Source organism: Peromyscus eremicus, chromosome 14 (genome assembly GCF_949786415.1).
Source record: "Peromyscus eremicus chromosome 14, PerEre_H2_v1, whole genome shotgun sequence".
NCBI lineage: Eukaryota > Metazoa > Chordata > Mammalia > Rodentia > Cricetidae > Peromyscus > Peromyscus eremicus.
The window spans coordinates 51,581,928-51,603,325 of record NC_081430.1 but is presented as its reverse complement, the minus strand read 5'-3'; the positions used below and the strand labels follow the sequence as shown (position 1 = coordinate 51,603,325).

At 48.1% G+C, this 21,398-nt stretch overlaps 1 protein-coding gene across 1 annotated transcript; it reads left to right on the top strand.

Annotated features, from left to right (window-relative positions):
- Positions 1-2,559: 2,559 nt before the first annotated feature.
- Positions 2,560-17,241, top strand: LOC131923932 (alpha-1-antitrypsin-like). Its single transcript, XM_059279168.1, is given in 10 exon segments — positions 2,560-2,661; positions 4,170-4,354; positions 4,738-5,378; positions 6,882-7,149; positions 8,743-8,890; positions 9,681-9,867; positions 15,648-15,809; positions 15,812-15,914; positions 16,892-16,972; positions 16,974-17,241. Coding segments are annotated over 8 exon segments (1,854 nt in total). The 5' UTR covers positions 2,560-2,661; positions 4,170-4,354; positions 4,738-4,741.
- Positions 17,242-21,398: the final 4,157 nt, after the last annotated feature.

The window sequence follows — 21,398 nt, the reverse complement described above, 5'->3', positions numbered from 1 at the left end:
ATCATGGTAGAAACATGCGTGGGAACAGATATTGCAAACCAAAGAGGCTGGCATCCCACAGTCCCCTTGATGACCATGCTCCCAATGACTTAAGGACCTCCCACTATGCCCCACCACAGGCAGCGGGACTTAACCACAGGTGTCTTTGGGGGACAGTCAACACCCAGGCCAAGGAAGTCACCGTAGGTCTGTGTATCTCACAAACCAAAGCGGGTTTATTCCACCACAAAGTCATAACTGTTGCATCATTACTCAGAACCTAAATCCATTGTCTCATTTGATACTCACGGCAAACTGAGCTGACCTCCTGGAAAAGGCCAAAATAAGAGGTACACTTCCAAGAAACAATGGTGGAGCAGCCAGGGGGTCAACAGTCCTATTTCTAACGTGATAAATAGACAGGAGAGAATCAGTTCAAAGCAAAACTGAAACCCAGCAGAGAGAGCGCTGATTGAGTTTGGCATCTGGGTCACACTGGGTGGGATGCAGCCCAAGGGCTTGGGCCATCCTGCCCCTGTGACTTTGCTGTTTGAAGCCCACATGGTTCCTCTCTGGGGTTGGTTTTGCATGCAGCCTACAGCTTTCAGGGGTGGGCACCCACTGTGCTGGAGCCTAGGAAATTACCTTCCTAGTTTCCAGGGCACTTGGATCACACAGCACCACTATTGACTGCCCCACCAAGGGCTCCACTAAGGACTGTCTCTTTGGCATATAACCTGCTTCCAAGGTTTCTCTTCTTAACTCCTGCATTCTGGGTGTCTGTAAAACCAGTACCACTCAGGTGACAACAAGAAGATCTGTTGCCACGGAGTATTTTTGAAGTTCAACAGTGAATAAATGGAGCCTTGGATGGCTTTTTTCACATTTTGCCCAAGGCTGGTCACGTGCTCCATCGCTGTACCCATGTGCACACAGCCAACTGCTCTGGCTAATACAAACTTCCTGCAACTCTGCTGAGGTGCTGTGTGCCCCAAGTGAGGGTCCCCCTACAGGCAAAGATCCTGTCTGCTCTGCTCCGGGACAGAGAGATGAAAGTGGGCCACACAAAGAAAACTCTAAGCTCAGCGAAGGACAACATAACCATGCCCTTATGTTCCCTTACCCTGTGCAGGGGAAACAGCATGGGAATCAGGGGTGTGCCTGATCACCGGGAGCTGGGCTGGCATTGTGAGCCTCACTGAGACTCACTGTGAAGTAGGGACAGAGGCCAGTGTTTCTGGGCTCCTAGATGGAAACTGAGTCAGAAACGGGAGATAGAGCTTACACATCAAGTCTCCTCCTAGAAGTCTGCTAAAAGACTCTCTGAATACCCAAGAGTAGACTTCTAGCCAACAACAAACACATTGACGCCGGTTCTATCCTCATGACAAGACTGAAAAAACCTCCCAACTACATGGAGGGGTGTTGCTCCATGGTGGTGGGCATCAGTCAGTCAAGAATAGGCCACAGAGTCAGCATGCAGCTCAAACCCCTTCTAGAGCCCCAAGAAACAGCCAACAGCAGCCACCTCACCTCCAATACCCCAGTACAAGCTGAGCAAGGTTTCTGAGGTCCTAGGAAGGTCCCCAGGGTGCAACAGACAACACACAGCCCCTCTCAGCTCAGTGCCAGCCTGAGCCAGAGCCACATCTTGGAGGCCACGTGGTGGCTTCTGTACAGGAATTAGGGAAATGTGCTCTCCCTGAGGCAAGCCTCCTTACAGCAAGGACAAAAGCACCATCTGGGACATATCGTGTGGGCTACAAAGGGAGAGAGTGGGTGAGAGAGTAGACTGTGAGGCCTGACATAGGGGCCTCAGAAGCTCTGTGCCTTGCGGTCTTTGCCCTCGGGGTCCTCTCTTGAGGATGTATCAATAGACATATGTAGTGTCTCCATGAAGACTCTGACACGGCTCCTTTTTCAGGCTCCCTCTTGTGCTGGTCACACCCTCTAAGGAATGGGCCTGTCCCTGTCTCCTCTGTCTCTGTATATGTACTCACTCAGCCACTCTCCAATGAGAGTCCTTGGGATTACATTCTGAGACCAAGTCCAAAGATTCTCCCCGTGTGAACACTCTTAGCCTGATTATACCATCAAGTGTCCTTTGCCATGTCATTAACACTGCAATCTTGGGACCAAGAGCCCACCGGGGGCCCAACCTTCCAGGAAGGTGAGGTGTGGGCCACAGAGGGCAGAAGAGAAATAGGTGATATGGAGAAGAACGAGCCCCTAGGTTGGTCCTGGACCCAGCCTCAGCATGTGGGGAGATTTTAAGGATGTGTGAAGTGTAGGAAAGAGAAACAAGAGGCCAGAAGCTTCACAGAGGTCTTCACTGTGTGTACAGGGGACCATCCTGGATGGTCCATGGCTTTCTTCAGTAGTTCTCTGAGGTAGGCTGCAATGACCACAGGGCTCCCTCACCTTCCGCCTTCCAGATGGATGGCTCTGGCTGGTTACACTACACTAAGTCAGTTCAGGGAAGAACAACCATGCCCTCAGGTCACACCATCATCTGGCCAGGCTCACATGCTGCCCCACGTTCTCTTTTGGCACAGAGGGTCCAGGGCACATAGGGACCAAGTATCTCACGCCCTCTGTTGCCCTATAAAGCCCCAGGATAAGAGTATGACAGACCGCTGCACATCTAGTCCACAGGCCTCCCACTGGCCCCAGACGACTCTGGTCAGTAAGTCCTTCACCAGCCTCTTCTTTAGCGTTAGCCTCTTCTTTACCTGGGCACTATCAATCAACTTCCCCAGCTGGATTGGCCTGATCTGCACAAAGGGGAAAAATTCGGGCAGAGCCAGGATACAAGAGTGGCCTCTTTCTGCACACCCAGCGCATTGGAGGGACACTGTCGAGCATTGGGCAGGGCTGAGCTAGTAGTCTGTTCCAGTGCCTCCCAGGCCTGGGCTAGCCTTAGGCCTCCTGCCTTCCTCTGGATACTGGCTTCAGAGGATCTGCTTCAGGGAACCCCACTCTTTTCACTTGAATTTGCTCTGCTTTGGGGGTTCTTACTCCTTGGTGTTTTTAGAACCCAGGCCCAACTGCAGACCTAGTGTGTGACTTTGGGGTTCAATGACCCTCAACTGCCTTAGAAGAGAAAGGGGTTCCTTTCAGCTCTAGCTTTTCAAATCTAAATTCCAGAGCTCAGTCTGAGGTCCTCGCCCTCTGCTCTCTGGGCTCCACCCTCCTGCCCAGCGACCATCTGCCCTGATCTCCTCTTGGGAACTCTCAGCCCCCAAGGAAGAGATGTTCATTAACTCTCCAGATAACCTTCGTGCCCCTCTGTTCCCTCCTCCTCCCTCATTCTTATCTGGGTTCATAACCCCAAATTCCATCTCTGCTCTATGCCCCCAGCTAGCTTTGATGGCTAGAGTTCACAAACCCCACCTCCTTCCTCCTCCACGAACTGCCCTGAGGTCCTATCTTGGTGAAAGTTTGATATCGCCTTAACTCTTATTTTCCCTAACTGCTCTGTTTAAAACGAGATTTAGAGAGGTTTAAATGTTTGTTGTCACAAAAGGACTGTTGTCAGAGTCCAAATGGGAACCCAAACTTGTTCTCACCTCTTCACATGCCCCACAATGGTGTTTCCCTAGAGTCCGGATTCTCTTTGACTCACTGCCAGTGGCCTGGATGGACTGCTGAGCTGCCAAGGGGACCTCACACTACACATTAATTGACCCCTCAAATTCTTGTTATCCTCTGTGCCCAGCCCTGAGCCTAGGCGGCATGCTCAATGGAGGCAGTGTCATGGGGACTGCCTCAGCTGCACACAGAGCACATGCCAGAAGCTGGAGACTAGTCTGACCCAGCTCAGCCTTCTTGGCTGCATGACCTTGAAGGAGTTGCTGAGCTACTCTGAGCTTTGCTTTTCTTGCCCTGTCGAATGGACAGAACCTGATGCGTGGAACCCACAGGTAATAGGCACAAATGCCTCCATGTCTCATAGGCTTCTGACCAACAGGAATCCTCAGGCTCAGAATGTCGCAGGACTTGGACAAAACAACAAATTCATGCTCAAGGGACATACAATGTGAAGGTTGCAGTAGTTGGGAGAAGAGGGGGGTGGCAGAAGTTTGTGCCATCTGGGGAGCTTGAGCAAGATTTAGACTGAGGTGTGGCACAGCCACTCTGTGCTCTGGCTGTGTGTGGCACCACAAGATCCTTCCTGTTCTGGCCAGCAGTTTCTTTGCCCATGAAATCATGAAGACAATGGAAGCCACCCACCCTTCTATGAAGCAATGAAGTCCTTCTCATCCTGGTCTGACCCCCTTGTTGGGTAACTTTGTATGATTCCATTTTATCCGCTCTGCCTTAGTCTCCACACCTTATAAAGTTGGGCCATGGCACTTACGTCTTAAAACAGAAGGTAAGATGGCCACTGCCATGGTTGGTGACCCCTGGAGGCACATGGTAGGAGAGAACAAACTCCCACAAGTTGACTTCTGGTCCTTATGTTCTTGATGTGGTGCTCACATTTGCGCGTGCATGTACACACACACACACACACACACACACACACACACACGTAAAATTTTAAAAAGAAAACTAATGAGTTCACATATCTGAGCCCTCGTGACTGTGGTGGTTTCCTGTGGTTCTTTCCATGATAAGAATGCACAACATTCCTAGCCCCAGCTGGGCACCCAGCTTTAGGAAAGCAGGTGCTTTTACATGGTGTCAATGGTTGGGTTGGTCAGCCAGTCATCATAGTGCTGACTTGGGGATTTTGTTCCCGTCTCTGTCTTACAGGACAATGCCACCCTCTCTCTTTCACAACCTGCTCTTGCTAGCAGGTCTGTGCTGTCTGCTCCCTGGCTCCCAGACCAAAGGTCATCAAATGACAGGTAACTCAGGCCATGACAAGAACCAGAAGGGCCCCCAATGCCAGAATTTCGCCCTCACCATTACCAACGTATCCTTGTCCTTGCTCCAAAAGGCAATCCATTGGTCTGGACACACCAATATTGTGTTCTCCCCAGTGAGCATTACAGCCGCCTTCACAATGCTCTCCCTGGGAGCTAAAGGCAACACTCACAAGCAAATCTTCAGTGGGCTGAGATTCAATCTCTTAAAGATGCCTGAAATGGAGATCCACAGGTGCTTCCAGCACGTCCTCCAAAAATGCCTCCAGCCAAACTACCAGATCCAGATGATCACTGGCAGCAGCCTGTTCATTGATAAGCGTCTAGAGGTGGCAGACAAGTTCAAAAAGGTGATTACAGAGTTGTACCACTCAGAAACCATCCCCACCAACTTCAGGGACATTCAAGAAGCCAAGACACAAATCAACAAACACACGTTGAAGAGAAGCTATGGATATATATCAGAGGTGGTCGAGGACCTGCCGATAGACACAGCTCTTGCCCTGGTGAACTACCTCTCCTTCGAAGGTAAGGTGGGGCTGACACTGAGGAGGGTAACCACGGAGGTCAGAACCCCAGGATTCAAGTTCTTCTCAACAACAAAAGAATGGACAGACGGGCAAGAAAGTAAGCAGGTCAGAGCGTTATTTAGAAGAGGCAGTATTTGACAAAGCAGACAAGCTAGGGAGCAGCCTGATGGACTCATGAGTGATAATCACCCTGGGACAGGTGGGGTATTGCTCACTATGGGATCAACATAGAGATGATGATGAGTGTGGTGTGTGTCATGGACATTATTTAACTAGCCCCATATTTTATGATCATTAAATCACATCATGAGTTAGATGACCATGCCTTGGAGCATATCTATTACCAGCTTGAAGTGAGAAGTGGTGAGGTTTTACATTTATTTACTTACTGCTGTGTGTGTAAGTGAATGCCTACGTATGACACAGAGCACATGGGGCGGTCACATCACACACAACCTGTGGGAATCGGGTCTCCCCTACCATCTGGGTGCCAGGGATCAAATTCGCATCATCAGGCTTAAAGTCCCCTGATACTCAACCATCTAATAACCATGATATCCAAAAGAGAAGAAAAAAGAAACAAAACAAAACATTTTACACTTTAGGATATGATCATGCCACCTTCGTAAGGAAAGCTAACTGTTCCTTTCTGGTGACAAAAGAATTAATAGTTGCCCAGTGTAACTAACCTGACCCCCTACCCCCAGCTTGGCATCCTGTCTGGGAAGGGGACCCCACACGCACATACAGTAGGGGGCTGGGGATCAAAGGCAAAATCTTCTCTCCACCATGGCTTCCTGGCCCCTGGGCAGAGTCCTGCAGAACAGAGACCCCAGGCCACATCCAGCACAACCGAGGTCCTAGCTCTGCTGTAACAAAGGTAGGCCTTGTCCACACCCCAGCCCTAACACCTGCTCCTTTCCAATGAACTCAATCCTTGGGGCTCTGCCTTCTCTGATGGTCTCAGTGGTGGCTCTCACACGACAGCTGAGACACTGTCCTGGCATCGGCACACATGATGTTTCCCCTGCGTACGGACTAAATGACTGTCTGCAAGGTGCAGGACTCTTCCAGCAGGGAACTTTGACTCAGGAGGTTCCTGTTTTCACTGAGAATCTCCAGACAGGGGCAGAGTTGCATCTCAGTGATGGAGAGGAGGCTAAGTATATGGGAGGTCATAAGTTCAATTTCTACCACAAACAACAAATCCTCATAAAACTATCAGATATGCTTAATATCCAAAAGAGCAAAGGGACAGAGGGAGGGACGAAATTGCAAATTTTCCACTAAGTAGTCTGATACAAAAATAGTCTGTATCTTCTACAGCTTCAAGTGGTCCTCACAAAATCCCTCAGCAGACTTTTGTGACCACACTCACCCCATTTACGCTTGATGAAGCTATGGCTAAGAGGGAAGTGTCACCCAGGGGACCGGGAATCCCTTGCCCGGACACCTAAATTATGATCCCACCCCTTCCTGATACCCTCTTCTCTCTCCCCAGGAATCCGGAATGATAACTACGCTGATCAAACTACGAAAGTTGAGTTCTACCTGGATACAGGAGAGGTGGTTTATCTGTCTATGATAAACCGCCTGGATAAATTTTACCTGCAAAAGGATAGGCATCTGTTCAGCTGGGTGCTGATGCAGCACTATGTAGAGAATTCCATGGCCTTCTTCATCTTGCCAGACCCGGGGAAGATGCAGCAACTGTTACAAAACCTGAGCCCTGAGTACCTCAATAGCATCCAGAGGAACATGAACCAAAGGTGATTCTCTAGTCTGGGGGCCTATTCAAAACTGCCCTGTTCTCTGAGCCATGACCTGCCTGAGGTCACCCCTCAGGACTGGCCACCAGTTAGGATACGGGAGCCCAATCCCTGGCTCACCATTATGAGTCATAACCTGGAACCTCTGGAAAGTAGTGCTGGCCAGGTTGTGTGGACTCACAAAGCTCACTGTGAACTCTAAAGTCCTACTCTTAGAAGTTGCCTTCCCAATATGCACACTGTGCCTTCCAAAGGCACACTGCTGGGTTTTGTGACAGTCACCAGAGCCATATGTTAAGACAGAACCAAGAACAGGAAGATGGGCTTTGAGACAAAGACCCCAGTTGGTCCAGTTTCCAGGACAGAGTGTGCACAAGGGATGCCAGTCTGAGAGTGTCCATAGAATAACTGTCCCAGAAGCAGCAAACAACTACCACCCACCACGACAGTCAAGGAGGACAATGCAAGGGAAGGGCTTTAAAGAAAAAGGGGGAAGCCGGGCGGTGGTGGCACACGCCTTTAATCCCAGCACTCGGGAAGTAGAGGCAGGTGGATCTCTGTGAGTTTGAGGCCAACCTGGACTACAGAGGGAGTTCCAGGAAAGGTGCAAAGCTACACAGGGAAACTCTGTCTCGAAAAACCAAAAAAACAGAAAAGAAAAAGGGGAAGAAATTTCCATAAGACATTGGTATAGGTATCATCGGTGGGCAAACTTTCTATCCAGAGCACTTATCAGAATTGCTTCATTCTTAATGAAAATGATACAGGCTGCTAAAAAAAAATTGACGTGTTCCTCAGCCATACTTGTGCCTTGGAATCTCCTTGAAAAGGCACTTCTCTCAGAGAACGAGTTCATCTGGGTATCATGACTTTCACAGTGGACACAGGCAGAGTTTGGCTAGAGAGGCCTAGAGAGGGAAAGGTTAAAAGTGGGCACCTGGGTCACGTTTGCAGGATGCTCTGCCCTTTGACACTCTTCGGGGTGGTTCATTGGGCCCCTGAGAACCAACAGGTCAGAGTGTGTTCTCCATCAGTGATCCCAGGCCCTGGTGTCTGGTTTGTGGGCTTGAGGCAAGTGTGGACAGAGGTGCTGCTCTGTTGAGCACAGCCCTGAGGCCCTGCACCGCCAGCAGACAGCAGAGAACCAGATGGAGCTCCGATAAGAACTGGTCACAGAGCAGAGAGACAGTCTGTTCCCAGGCCTCCCCCAGCTTTCAGGGTCACTCTGCTCTTCTTGTCTGACTAGATGTCACCCAGCTGCATCGGCCCCACCAACTCTCAGGAGTATCCCTAGCTATGGCGGAGGAGGTGAGACATGGTTCCATGTGAGCACCCTGAATCTGTCAGGAGGATTTCTCAGAGAAGGTGGCACTTCTGGGGCTACTAGGACAAGATGGTGCCATTATTGTCAACACCAGACCTCCGTGCCAAATATAGAAGAAGTTACAAGGACAGGTCACCAAGGTGCCTTGCCATCCTGCTGTAGACAGCAACAAGGCAGTAAATGGGAAAAGAAAATACTTTCACAACATGGTGAGTGCTGGAAGAACAGGAAAGCCATGAAACCCCTATGTTTTTCTTCCACTATGACAGGGTTGTCAACTTAAATTTCCCCAAATTTACCGTTTCTGCAACCTATGACCTGGAGACAGTCATGAGGACACTGGGCATCACCCAAATCTTCAGCAACAATGCTGATCTTTCAAAAGTCACAAAGGATGCTCCTGTGAAGGTATCCAAGGTGAGGCTGCCTAACCGGTGTGTAGTTCTGGATGTTTGAAGGTCAGAAGGAAATGTAGAGAGCACAGCTTAGGCATGAGGCTGAGGATGGAGATAAAGACACATGAGTGGGGGCCAGGTTGAGCTCTGAGGATTCTCAGGAGGTATCTGGGAGGATGGTCAGAGCTGGGAAATGACTTTCATGTAGGTAGTATCATGGTTTTTCCCTGAGGTGTTTCTCTGATGATCTTTGCCCAAGACCTTCTACTGTTTGAGATTTGGTTTGCTCATAATTATGCAGAGAATCTTACTTAGGCTCAGTTATTTCAGAGAACATTCTATAATCTTCCATAAATGTGAACCACAAAGTCCCATTTATGAGTGAGTTAACTAGTGAGGGAAAATCAGTAGAACAATAGTGGTTGAACATGAGCTGCATACTTTGGGAGTTTGGGCCCTCTGAAGGTCACATTCAGAGTCCTTGTCTCAAGAAGGTCAAAACTGTGCACTAGAAACAGGACACATGTAACAGAGGGCTCAGAGAAGTCGTTCCCTCTAAGGCTTCAGGCTGCACCAAGGGTATGAGAGATGGGAGTCATGAAGGGAACAGATAGAAAAGCAGGCCAAGTCAGGAAAGGTTCTGAGTGATCATGAAGAGCGAGGAGGTCGTGGACAAGGTAAGACTGACCAGGAGGAGACAGGCCCCAGGGAGTCTCTCCTTGACTGAGGCTCCCACATAGTCTTGCTTTAGCCTAGAGTGTGGACTTCCTAGCTTCTGATCCACTTTTACCTCTCTCTCCCTCTCTTTGAAGGCTGTGCATAAGACTGTGCTGGCAATTGAAGATACAGACAGAAAAAATGCTCAGTTTTCTAATGTATTCGGGATTTCCTCACCTAAAGTCCCCACTGTCAAGTTCAACAGACCCTTCCTAGTCATCATCAAAGACAAAGCCTTAGATCTTCCTTTCATTGTGGGCAAAATAGGGGATCCCAAAACACAATAATTATACTTGAGCATCAGTTCCCACTTTCCCCACTAGGTTCTCTCCCTAGGTTACTTCAAGCATGGGCATCATTTATAATTTTCTGGGGAGGAGGTGGGAGACTATTTCTAGTCATTCCCATGTATAGAGGGCAATGACAAACCAAAATAAATAGATAAATAAATGAATATTTTAAAAAAGATTATTATCCAGGTCCTGCTTGGTGAACACATGAGCCAATGACTTCACTAAAGTTCTTTCTGCCACCGCCACCCCCCCCCGCCCGGAGATGGGGACTAGGCAAGTGCTCTACTACTGAGCTAAATCCCCCAACCCATTCACTGAGGTTCTTTATGAGAGTGTAGGTGCATGGCTATTTATAGGAACACAGATGACTTTTCTGAAGCTACATTTTTGAACAGCCTACCACAGTAACACAAGTGAAACGTTGGAAAAACAGTGTGACCAAAGTTCCTTACACAACTTACAGGCAGCTACACCAGTGAAGAGGCACCCATCCTGGCACTTATTTACTGCTTATGTCACCTCAGAAATCTTGTTTCTTAAGCCTCTCAAGTTCCTCTCCCTCCATGAGAAAATGTCTCAATCTAGAGGAAGCAGCGATGCTCCACCCCTTCCTTGTCCTCCTCTTCTACTGTGTTCCCCAGGCCTTGGGAGGTGTGATCATTTTCTTGCATTTATAGTTGAGCATTTGGCCACTACGCCACAGCAATAGTTACCTATTATTAGCAATTAGACTTGTTGTAAATCTGTGTAATAATCACCATCCACTGAAAAAAAAAAAAAGCTTTCTTGACCCAGGCTACCAGCAACTGCTGTGGAACAATGTTCCATACACTATGAATAGGTATTACTCTCATTGGCTAATAAATAGTTGACTGGCCTATAGCTGGGCAGGAGAAAGTTAGGCGGGAAAACCGGACTAAGAGGATGCTGGGTGGAAGAAGCGCAGAGACATGGGAGTCAGAAGAGTTGTCAGAATATGCAGGGAGAAGCAAGATGGCCATGTCTTGCTAAGGGAAGGTACCAAGCCACGTGGCAAAGCATAGATAAGAAATATGAGTTAATTTAAATGTAAGAGTTAACTAGTAACAAGCCTCAGCTATTGGCCGAGCATTTATAAGTAATATTAAGTCTCTGTGTTGGTTATTTGGGACAGCTGCCAGTGCAGGAAAACTTCACCTATAAGCAACACTAATCTATAGAAAGAAAAAACATGTTTAGAAGGCAAATTGATAGACATGTCACATATGTTTAACAACAACAACAACAAATAACATTAACCTCCCAGTGGGTCCTCTGACCTCCTGAGCCACAGGTTTTTTGTTCAGGCATACAGTACTAAATAAGGGTTCCCTCCTGTGGTGCATATCTCAAATCCAGTCAGAAAGCAGTTGGTTCCACCTATGAGCCATATTATTATTCCACTATATCTTAATTACTGTTCTATTGCTGCAAAGAGACACCATGATCGAGGCAACTTATAAAAGAAAGCATTTAATTGGGGGTTTGCTTATAGTTTCAGAGGGTGAGTCCATGTTCAGCATGCCAGGTGGCAGGCAGGCATGGTGCTAGAGCAGGAGCTAAGAGCTTACATCTATCCACAAGCAGGAGGCAGAGAGTAAGACTGGACCTGGCATAGGCTTTTTGAGAACTCAAAGCCCACCCCCCGCTCCAACAAGACCACACCTCCTAATCCTTCCTCAATGGTCCACCACTGGGAACCAGACACTCAAATGTATGAGCCTGTGGAGACCATTCTCATTCAAACCACTATGCACCAAGAGGCCTATTTTGTCTGGTAAGTCCATAGCCAGACCACTGGCAATAGTTCTCCCTTAGCTAATAGCATGGAGGGCACTTTATGGCCTTACAGGGAGCAACAGGTAGGGAGCAAGTTTACAGCCCAGTTCCAGCCCCATTTCTCTGTTCCTGAAACCAGTATCTCCAGTGTCTCCAGCAGTAGGGACTCAGAGTCTAGCTCTGGCAGACAACAAACAGCAGTGGCCAGGCCTGCATTGTGTGAGGCCTTAGATGTCACCCTGGACAATATCGCATAGGGAGGTTGCCTACCCCTGGTAATGGCATTTTCTACCAGAAACTCTACGGCCCTTGGGAGTGCCATCTTTTACCCACTCTGGGTTTCATTCAAACTCTTATACCGCTGGTTTTACTGTTCCTCAGATGCTTTTCTTATATTTTTGGTTGTGAGCCTAGCCTTTAACGGCTGAGCTATCCCTCCAGCCCAGATGCTTTTCTAATACTGTGTATACTCCAAGGTTAGAAGTATATATAAAAATATTTTAGAGAGGGCGAGAGGAATCCCTGAGTGTCCACTGTCATCCATTACAAGCCAATGTCAATCAGTGTCATCCATTACAAGCCAGTGTCAATCAGTCTTGGGACTTGGCAGCTAAGGGGCTACTGAAAAAACAGTGTAAAAGCTAGACTAGAGATATGACTTGGCTGGTAGAGTGTTTGCCTCACATATGCTGGGTTCCAATCCCTAGAACCACACAGGCTGGGCGTGGGGACGCATGCCTCTAGCCACATCACTTAGGAGATGATGACAGGAAGGTGAGAAGTTCAAAGTCATCTTCAGGCTACACAGAGAACTCTAGGTTCAAGGCCAGCTTGGGATATGTGAGACCCCATCAACACAAACAAAACAATACTCACTAACATTTAATAGAGCAGGAAAACACTGCCTGTCTTAGTTATTCTGTCAAAAGAGCAATGCTTGGTACAAATACATGGATGGGAAACATTACCTCCCCTAACCCTCCAGAGTTCACAGTTAGTCATTCACCATGAGACATCCAGCCCCCTCAACTTGGGGCACTGCCACAGGGACATTTCACATTTCCTGTGCTCAGGTCCATAATGGTGCCTGTGACCATGCTTTTTCTTGCCATAATTGTCTCAGTGGCATTCTGAGGCCAGCCACAGTTCTGGTGTGATGTCAGGGCTCCTGAGCACAGAGTTTTTCACAAGACTCAAGCAGCCCTGTCTCGACTTCCAAGGCTCTGATGAAGGGCAGCTGTAGCTAGACAGCCCGAGAGCCCAGCAAAGTGTACCTGCTGCCCAGTTCCTCCTGGACACTCCTGTCCTGTGGAACTACCCATCCCAGCCTCAGAGGGCTGGGTTGGACTCAGATAAAATAAAATTCCTCCTTGAATCATAAGGTCCATGACTCAAGTCTATGATGTGTCCACAAGAGGAGCAGAAGGGGCAGCTGACCCGCTAGAACTCACCCTGCCTTCATTTCAACAGCATCAGCAAAAAAAACACTCTCAATTCCCAAACTGCCCTTCTCTTAGGGAAAGGAAGCAGACCCGGGATAACTGCATCCTGGATAGTCCAGGGTATGGAAGGTATGAATCAAATTGTGCAGATTCTTGCTTAGATAAGAGCCTTTCAGAGGCACAGTCAAAGAGAAATTGGACTTTTTGAAAAAAAATTAAAATCCGTACATGAGAAGAAACTATCAGCAGAGTGAAGGGAAAACAATCAGAATGTGAGAAAATGCTTCAGCTCGTGTATCTGGTAAGAGAATGATATCTGAAAATGTAATTGTAAAATATAACACATCTTTATGCACACACACACACACACACACACACACACACACACCTCTTCTATGGCTCAAATCAGAGCCCAAACAAATCCATTAAGCCTTGGCTATTTCCCCAAGGAAGATACACAGTGACTTCTCCACAGGGGAAGGAGTGATCCGCATAAGGCGGGGCTAGGGAAACAAACACACCTTTCATCCCAGCACTCGGGAGGCAGAGGCAGGTGGATCTCTGAGTTTGAGGCCAGCCTGGTCTACAGAGTGAGTTTTAGGACAGTCAGGGACCTTGTCTCAAAAAAACAAAAAGCATGGGTGTGTGGTTATTTACAGACACATAGGTGACTTTCAGGAAGCTGTATCTCTGAAAAGCCTGACACAGCATCATGGGTGAGATGTCAGGAAGGCAGTGTGCCTGAAGTTCTTTACACAACTTGCAGGCAGCTACACCAGCATGTGCATTGAGTCCTTTCCCATACCACCCTATGGCTTCTCTAGCCCACATCTGGAATTATTTCCAAATCCCTCCTGGACTGGTTCCCCACACATTCAGCTTCTGCCACAGCAATAATACCACTTCTCTAGAACTGGTTTTCTGTTTCAATTGCTCTTACATCACAGTAACCAAATACCTGACTATAGCAACTTAAATAAACCAAAACTTATTCTACTTCATGGTCTCACAGAGCGGTTAGTCCATGATTGTCTGCTCTCTGTACTTGGACACAACATCATGGCTACGAAGGCTGTCCTACACTCACTCCATGGTGGGCAGAAATTAGAGAAAAGAAGAATGACAGGAAGAAGCCAGGGCAAATGACAACTTTAAGGGCACACACCCAGTGACTACTTCCTCCAGCTAGGAAGCTCCTCTTTGCCTTCATCACTTCCCCCAAAACAGCATCATATGACTCCATCCACAGGTTAGATAGATCCAAATAGATGCTCATATTCTGATGTTCTGTCTCCTTGGTGCCCCAAAGTAGAAAAGGATAAAGTGCCTACATGTGTCTTCTTCAGACTTTCAACAATAAACAGCATAACAATTTTCAACCACCAATGAGATTGCAGGATAAAGGATTAAAGCAAGCCCTTAGCTGGGCTTGACAAATCGGTCTCTATACAACTGTATAGGTAGAGTAGGTAGTGTTTTCCAAAACAAATTATAGCACAGTATATATAGGGCAGTTTCCATGGAATATACTGAGAAAGAGTAAGCATTGTGGAGAAAGTCAGCTCTGGAGCCTAAAAACATTGGCTTCCAGTGTGGCCTCCTCTGTTAGCCATTACCTGTCTACAATGAACAAGCCATTTTTATCTACTTGGGGTGTGACTGTCCATTTTAGCATGGACAAAGCCAGTCCAGTGCTGTGAGGCTATGAAAGAATTAGTGAGCTTACACAGTGCGTAGAACTTTGTGCAGCACCTGCACCTGATCAACTAACCTTGACCCCAAGCATGGCCTTCTGCCTGGAAATGGTTAGTTCAGGACCCTGAGGGAACATCTGTGCCCAGGGAAGGGCTAGGAGTCTAGACTAAGGCCTCTTCCTCTTCCCCTGAGCTCCCTTTCCCCTGGGCAAAGTCTTGAAGAGCACAGTACCCAGGCCACATCTTTACTCCCTTCCCAGCCCCATCATCCCCTCCTTTCCAATGAGAACACCAGGCCAGGGTCATGACTGTGAGGATAGGTCCCTGAAGCCCCTACCTATGCTGATGGCCATGGTGGTCATGTTTTTATATAGCACTAGGGAAGCTACCCAGGTATTTGTACGGTACCTAGGGGCTCAGGAAAGGAGTCAAGGTACCCAGAAAAATTTGCCTTGAATATAGATTAAACCATTGCCTGAAAAGGACAAGAAGCCTCCAGAAAAAATGTGTACAAGTGTGAGTTATGGACCACTGATCACCTGCATTCATTATCACTTAGCATCTCCAGGCTAAATTAACATAAATTAAATAAACATAATATTAATTGTTTCAAAGACACTTTACCTTTGTTATCTGCCAGAATTTATCCAAATTCTACACCCCTCCCCAAGTTCAAGTGACCTCACAAAGCTCTTCTGCCATATAGGGTCCATTCTTCTTCTATTTTTAGCTGATAAAACTGGGGCTCCAAGAGGAGAGTCCTGGCTCCTTTCTTCTGATACACTAGCACAAAACTAAATCTACCCTATCTGACACGCGCTCTTCCTCCTGTCCAGGCAAAATTATCAGCAACTTTGAGTGTCAGTTCACCAAGATGGAGGATTTCCACTTAGGTTATAGGAAGACCATCAAAGTACTGACGGTCAATAATGTGGATGTGTATCACCTGTTCCGAGTCAAGGATCTGTCTAGCATGGTGCTGGTGTGTATGGTCACAGCCCCATGACCTGCTTCATCATACCTGATAAGGGGAAGATACACCAGGTAGAGGAGAGACTGACATACCCACACTTCTGCCGGATGAATCAACAATTTAGCTTAAGGTGATTCCCTGTCCCAGGAACTACCCAGAACCATCCAACCTCTGATCATTACGTGACAAAGGACCTAGAAGACTGGCCAGATGCTGAGGCCACAGCCTTTGAGCTTCCAGGCAGACTCTGTTCATTTCCATACCATAGGCCAGACTTGTTGACAGAAACAGTGCTGGAAATAAAGAGGTAAACATGTTGTCCTCGGAGGAATCACACCCCAGGATGGACACATTTCATCCTCAACAGGCAGAACCCAGGGCAGAGGCCATAGCTGCAGTGTATATTATGGCGGAGGCAAGAAGGTGGAGATGGTTCTCAGGCCCTAGCCACCTTAAGGGTTAGAAGTCAAGGTGGACAGTCCATGGAGTGTTGGGCGGATAGGAAAAACCTCAGACAGAAAGAGCGCTCAGGGCGTGACTGCAAGAGACTCTTTGTCACTCTTGCGTGGGGTTTATCGGGTCCACAGAGCCATGTGCCACAAATCAGTGAGGCGGCCCTCTGTAAGCTTAGCCCACACCCTGCTGGCTGTTAAGTGAGGTGTGCTATGAAACACATGGACACTCAGGCAGGCCTGAGGTGAACTGTTGGCAAAGATGCCACTCTGCTGCCTGGCCCAGCACTTTCTGAGGCCCAGAACCTGCAATAGAGAGCAGAGAACCTAGCTGGGGCTGAGAACAGAGCTGTTGAGGGCCCAAGACCCAAGCTGAGCACTGAACCTTCAGCATGGGGGGGAGAGGAGTGGTTTCATCCTGCTCTCCAGTGAGCCGTTGCACTCAATGGCACTGGCTCCCACTCTCCTAAGAGTCATGTCTTGGGGGTAACCCCAGTAGAGTAAGAGGGGTGACCCAACACTGTAGTGAGACATGGTTCCATGTGAACACCCTGAGTCTGCCTGAAGGGCTTCTCAGAGGAAGTGGCATTTTAGGGGCTCCCGGGATAAAGTAGTCCTTCCACACTAAAGAAAAACTACCTTTCTTGACCACTAGGGTGGTCAAGGTACACATTCCTGAATTGTCGGTGTCTGAGACCCATGATGTGGAGTCAATGATGACCCTACTAGGAATCACCCATTTTCAACAAGGAAGCCAACCGCACATTGGCTGTGGAGGACACACCCCAGGAGTCCTTCAAGGTGAGGTCACCTCACAGTGCTGTTCAGTGTCTGTTTGAGTCAAAGAGGGTAGAGGTGCAGCTCAGGTGTGAGGTTAAGGAGAAGGAAAAGGGAATGGATCAAGTCAAGGATGAGCTCCTCCGGAGGACCTTTGGGATTTATCTGGAGGATGGGGTCAGAGGTCAAAGCTGCAACAGGAAAATTCTTGGGCTGCTGATAATGTAAGTACCTCCCCTGAATGGCCTCCCTGAACCTCAATCTCACATTTGCCCAGGACCATTGAGTCCTTGGGATTCAAATAACCCATATTCATATAGAGAGGCCTAGGCTTAGTGACCTGGGACATTATTCTAGAACTTTCCACCTGTGGTATTTAAAGTTACTAGTCAACTACAAAGTCAGAAGTATTAATAAATTTTCCAAAGATACCACTGGTTCGGGGATATTAAAGGCAGTTCAGAACGGGCCGGATACCCTTGGAGTCTGAACACTCAAGGTCATCTTCAGAAACCCAGTCCCCAAAGGGCTCACAGCTGCACACTGGAAAGGGGATCCTTGTGCAAAGGCCATGAAATACAAATGCCCGGCACCCCCACTGTGAAGCTATGTATGAGCTGTATCCAAGGCCATGAGAGACAGAGGCAGGAAGGGAGCCTGGAAGTGAATAGGCCAAAGCAGGTAAAGACTGGAGAGAGGGGAAAGGCTTTCGGTGACCCCCATGGAGCGGGCTGAGGGCAGGGCAATACCATAAAGGGTGGATACAAGCCATCGGAGGTTCTTCCTTCGTGAGTTCCACGTGAGATCTTACTCTAGGCTGGAACACTCTAGCCTTGAGCTTGGGACACGCTGTTTCTCTGCGCCTTGCAGCTGTCACTTGGAGCCAGGAATAGAGCACTGTCATGACATGAGTGTAGAACACAGTGTCACACCAGGTGACAGCCTGCACAATTTGAAAAGCTTTCCCTTCCATGCCAGAAGTAAGACTCTGAAGAGATAGTCAGGTGTAGGTCCTTTGCGCTTGTGTGGCCTCCAATGAAAGAAGGTTCTGCATCAACGTGTGTGCACGTGGATTCCTATAGGTATGTCCGTATGTGCTGTGTTTGTGTGTGATGGTGTGTATGCATGTGTGTAAGTGTATGTGTGTGTGTGTTCCTGTCGTTGTCAGTCTTTATGCATACCTCTATCTGTGTCAGAGTATGTGCACCTGTCTGTGGGGGTAGAGCATGGAGCAGATGCACACGTGAGGATGAAGGCCCTTTTTTCTCTCCCCATTCTCCAGGCAAAGCTTCCCCTCCCTGGGATGGAGGGACACCATCAGTTTTTCTCAGCACACACCAAAGACCCCTTCTGTGGCATTAGGCACTTGACCTATCTCTCCTCCGTCCCCAAACCAACAGACCTGCACAGTACAGAGGCCAGGTCCTCGTGTGAGACTTCCCAGGGCAGGAATGGAAGTACACACACCGAGAGGAGACAGGTAACACTTCCTGAAGACACCATGGCTCAGGCACAGCCATAGGCCCCTGATGCTCATGGACCAATTACTCTGTTCACAGCTGCTCCTTGAAGTGAGCTCAGGTCGCCACAGAACTCCCTCCCTCCCCTCATTCCACAGAGGTGATGCTGGCTGCTTCCACTGGACTAAACCTAGAGAAGAACAGGCAGGCCGTGGGTTATAGCTGCACATGACCAGGCTTACAATCTACCCTAGGTTCTCTTCCACCAACAGTGCCTCAGGCACATAGGGACTGAATGCTCCTTTTCCTACTCTATCAGTGAGTCCACAGGGCAGTTGGTGCTGCACATCCAGCCCACACGTCTCCTGCTGGCCTTGTGAATCCTGATAAGTAAGTTCTTCACCAGCCTCTTCCTGAGCCTATAGGGTGGGAGGGCAGCCTCCCACCTAGCTCAGCACACTTTGTACACGAAGGACTCGGAATCACTCAGAGTTGTAATGGAGTCAGAGAAGGAAAATACCCTTCCTCTGAGCCCTCAGCACAGTGGACCTACAAGGGAGTGCTGGGCATGCAGACCTGGTGGTCTGCTCCAATTTAGGCTACCCTCCCAGACCTAGGATGATCCCGGGCCTCCTTCTCTGATGGCCGGGAGTCTAGAGGCACTTAGGGCTCCTATCTCCAAACCAATACCTTCAGAATTCAAGCCTAGCCATACACACACCACTTGACTGGGATTGAATGACCCTTTACCCAACCATCAGTTCTGGCTGATCAAAACACATTTCCCAGAGTTCCTTGCAACTGATCTTCACTCCTCTGCTTTCTGGGCCCATCCTCCTGCCCCAGAAATACTTTGATCTCTTGCTGGGAACTCCAGAAAAGGGAGTCAGATGTGTTTATTAACTCTTCAGATAACCTGGCTGCCCCTCTGCCCACTTCCTCCCTCTTTCTTATCTGGGTTCATGACCCCATCCTTCACCTTTGGTGCCTCCCTGGTTCCCTGGCCTGAGTCCACTGCCATGTGTCTCACCTCTCATCAGAGCAATGTTTCCAGAATAACAGACACTAAAGCCAGCCATAGCAGAAGGACCCCTCTGGGGGTGAGTTAAGACATGAAGTGGAGTCTTTAGAGGTGCATCAGAGTGAGACAGTCAACGAAGACACTGGCAAGGCCAGGGTAAGGTCAGGGACCCAAATGAGAAGAAGGCTGGTAAGGCAGCAACTCCGAGAGGAGCCACAGTCAGTTCAGACCCTGAGGACTAACCTTCAAGGCAGGCAATGAAGTGTAGAAAATAAAAATATAGAGAGATCCCAAGTAAATACAGCCTTTCTGAATGACTATACCCAGAAATCATCAAAAGAATTGGCTGTGTTTGACTTTACAAAATATAAACAGTATACAGGGGTTAGTACCATTCCGTTCACCAGGAAAGAAGAGCCATCATGTATCTATGTGTGCCAAACGTCACAGCTCCTGGCAAAGGCTGAACAGAGTGGATAGGCTGATGGTGATGCCTTCTGTCCTTAGAGTAGGGTAATAATCAATAATCAACCAACAATCAGACAGATGATCAATAAGGGAGCTGAGACCCAAAAGTCATCTACAACATTCCACCAACAGCATCACATACACAGTCTTCCGATTCTTGAGGACCAGGTGGCATTAAGGGAGTGTAGACACCGGGAAACTAGAGCAGTGGCCGTGAGAGGTAAACAGAGGCTTTAAGGGAGAGAAGGAGGGAGGGTTATAGCACACATGTGGAAGTGAACTGGAAAACACTGGAGGAAGAAGGGATTAGAGGGAGAGGAGAGAAATGGGCAGAGGGTGTCAACAAAAGCATGGTAGGTATGAAGGTGCCTCAAGGAAACCTGATATTTTTCGGGCTATTACAAAGTAGTATATTACATTTCGAAGTAAAGCTGGGCAGTGGTGCTGCATGCCTTTAATCCCAGCACTGGGGAGGCAGAGGCAGGTGGATCTCTGTGAGTTTGAGGCCAGTCGGTCTACAAAGCAAGTTCCAGGACATCCAAGGCTACACAGAGAGACCCTGTCTCAAAGAAATAAATAAGTAGATAGATGATTGATAGCTAGCTAACTAGCTAGCTAGCTAGATAAATAGATAAAGTATATTTCAAAGTAAAATATTTGAGATCAAACATAAACAAAAATGTCATAAACACAGCCCACGAACAAACTGAAAATCTTGACAACAAGTATTACAAAGACCACTATTTTAAAGATTTCTTTCAAATTTATTATCAGGAAACAGCAAACACCAAGTAGAAAATGTTGGAATTCCCGCCACTCCTCTAGCTATGTGACCGCACATGCGCGGTTCAGTAGCCAATTAAGGGGCCTTACATCTTACACAATCTGTGGGCTGCATGACTGCGCAATGTGCTCAGCGTGATCACACAGTCTGCACATTCATGGTATAGCTCCATAAGCCCACATGTGCATGTGCAGGAGGATCCACAGGAGCAGATCACAGACCCCTCCCCCTCCTCTCCTTCTTCTCCTCCTTCTCTCTCTCTCTCTCTCTCTCTCTCTCTCTCTCTCTCTCTCTCTCTCTCTCTCTCTCTCTCTGTGTGTGTGTGTGTGTGTGTGTGTGTGTGCGCGCGCGCGCACACACAGGCCTGGTCAAGCTATTTTCTGTCCCTCCCCGCTCCCTTCTAATAAAACTCTGCTCTGATAATGGACTTTGTTGTGCCTCATGACCTTTCTCATACAGTAATAGTGCCACTTATTAAAACCAACAGAAAACCCAGTGAATAATATAAGCAGCAGACTTAAAAAAAGAAAAAAGAAACAGAAATGGCCAATGGAAATCTGTAAGATTTCCTAACTTCCTGCAATTAAAAAAAAATGTAAATCCAATTAAGAGTGTGGCATTGTCCACCTGTTCAATTGGCACAGACACGGGG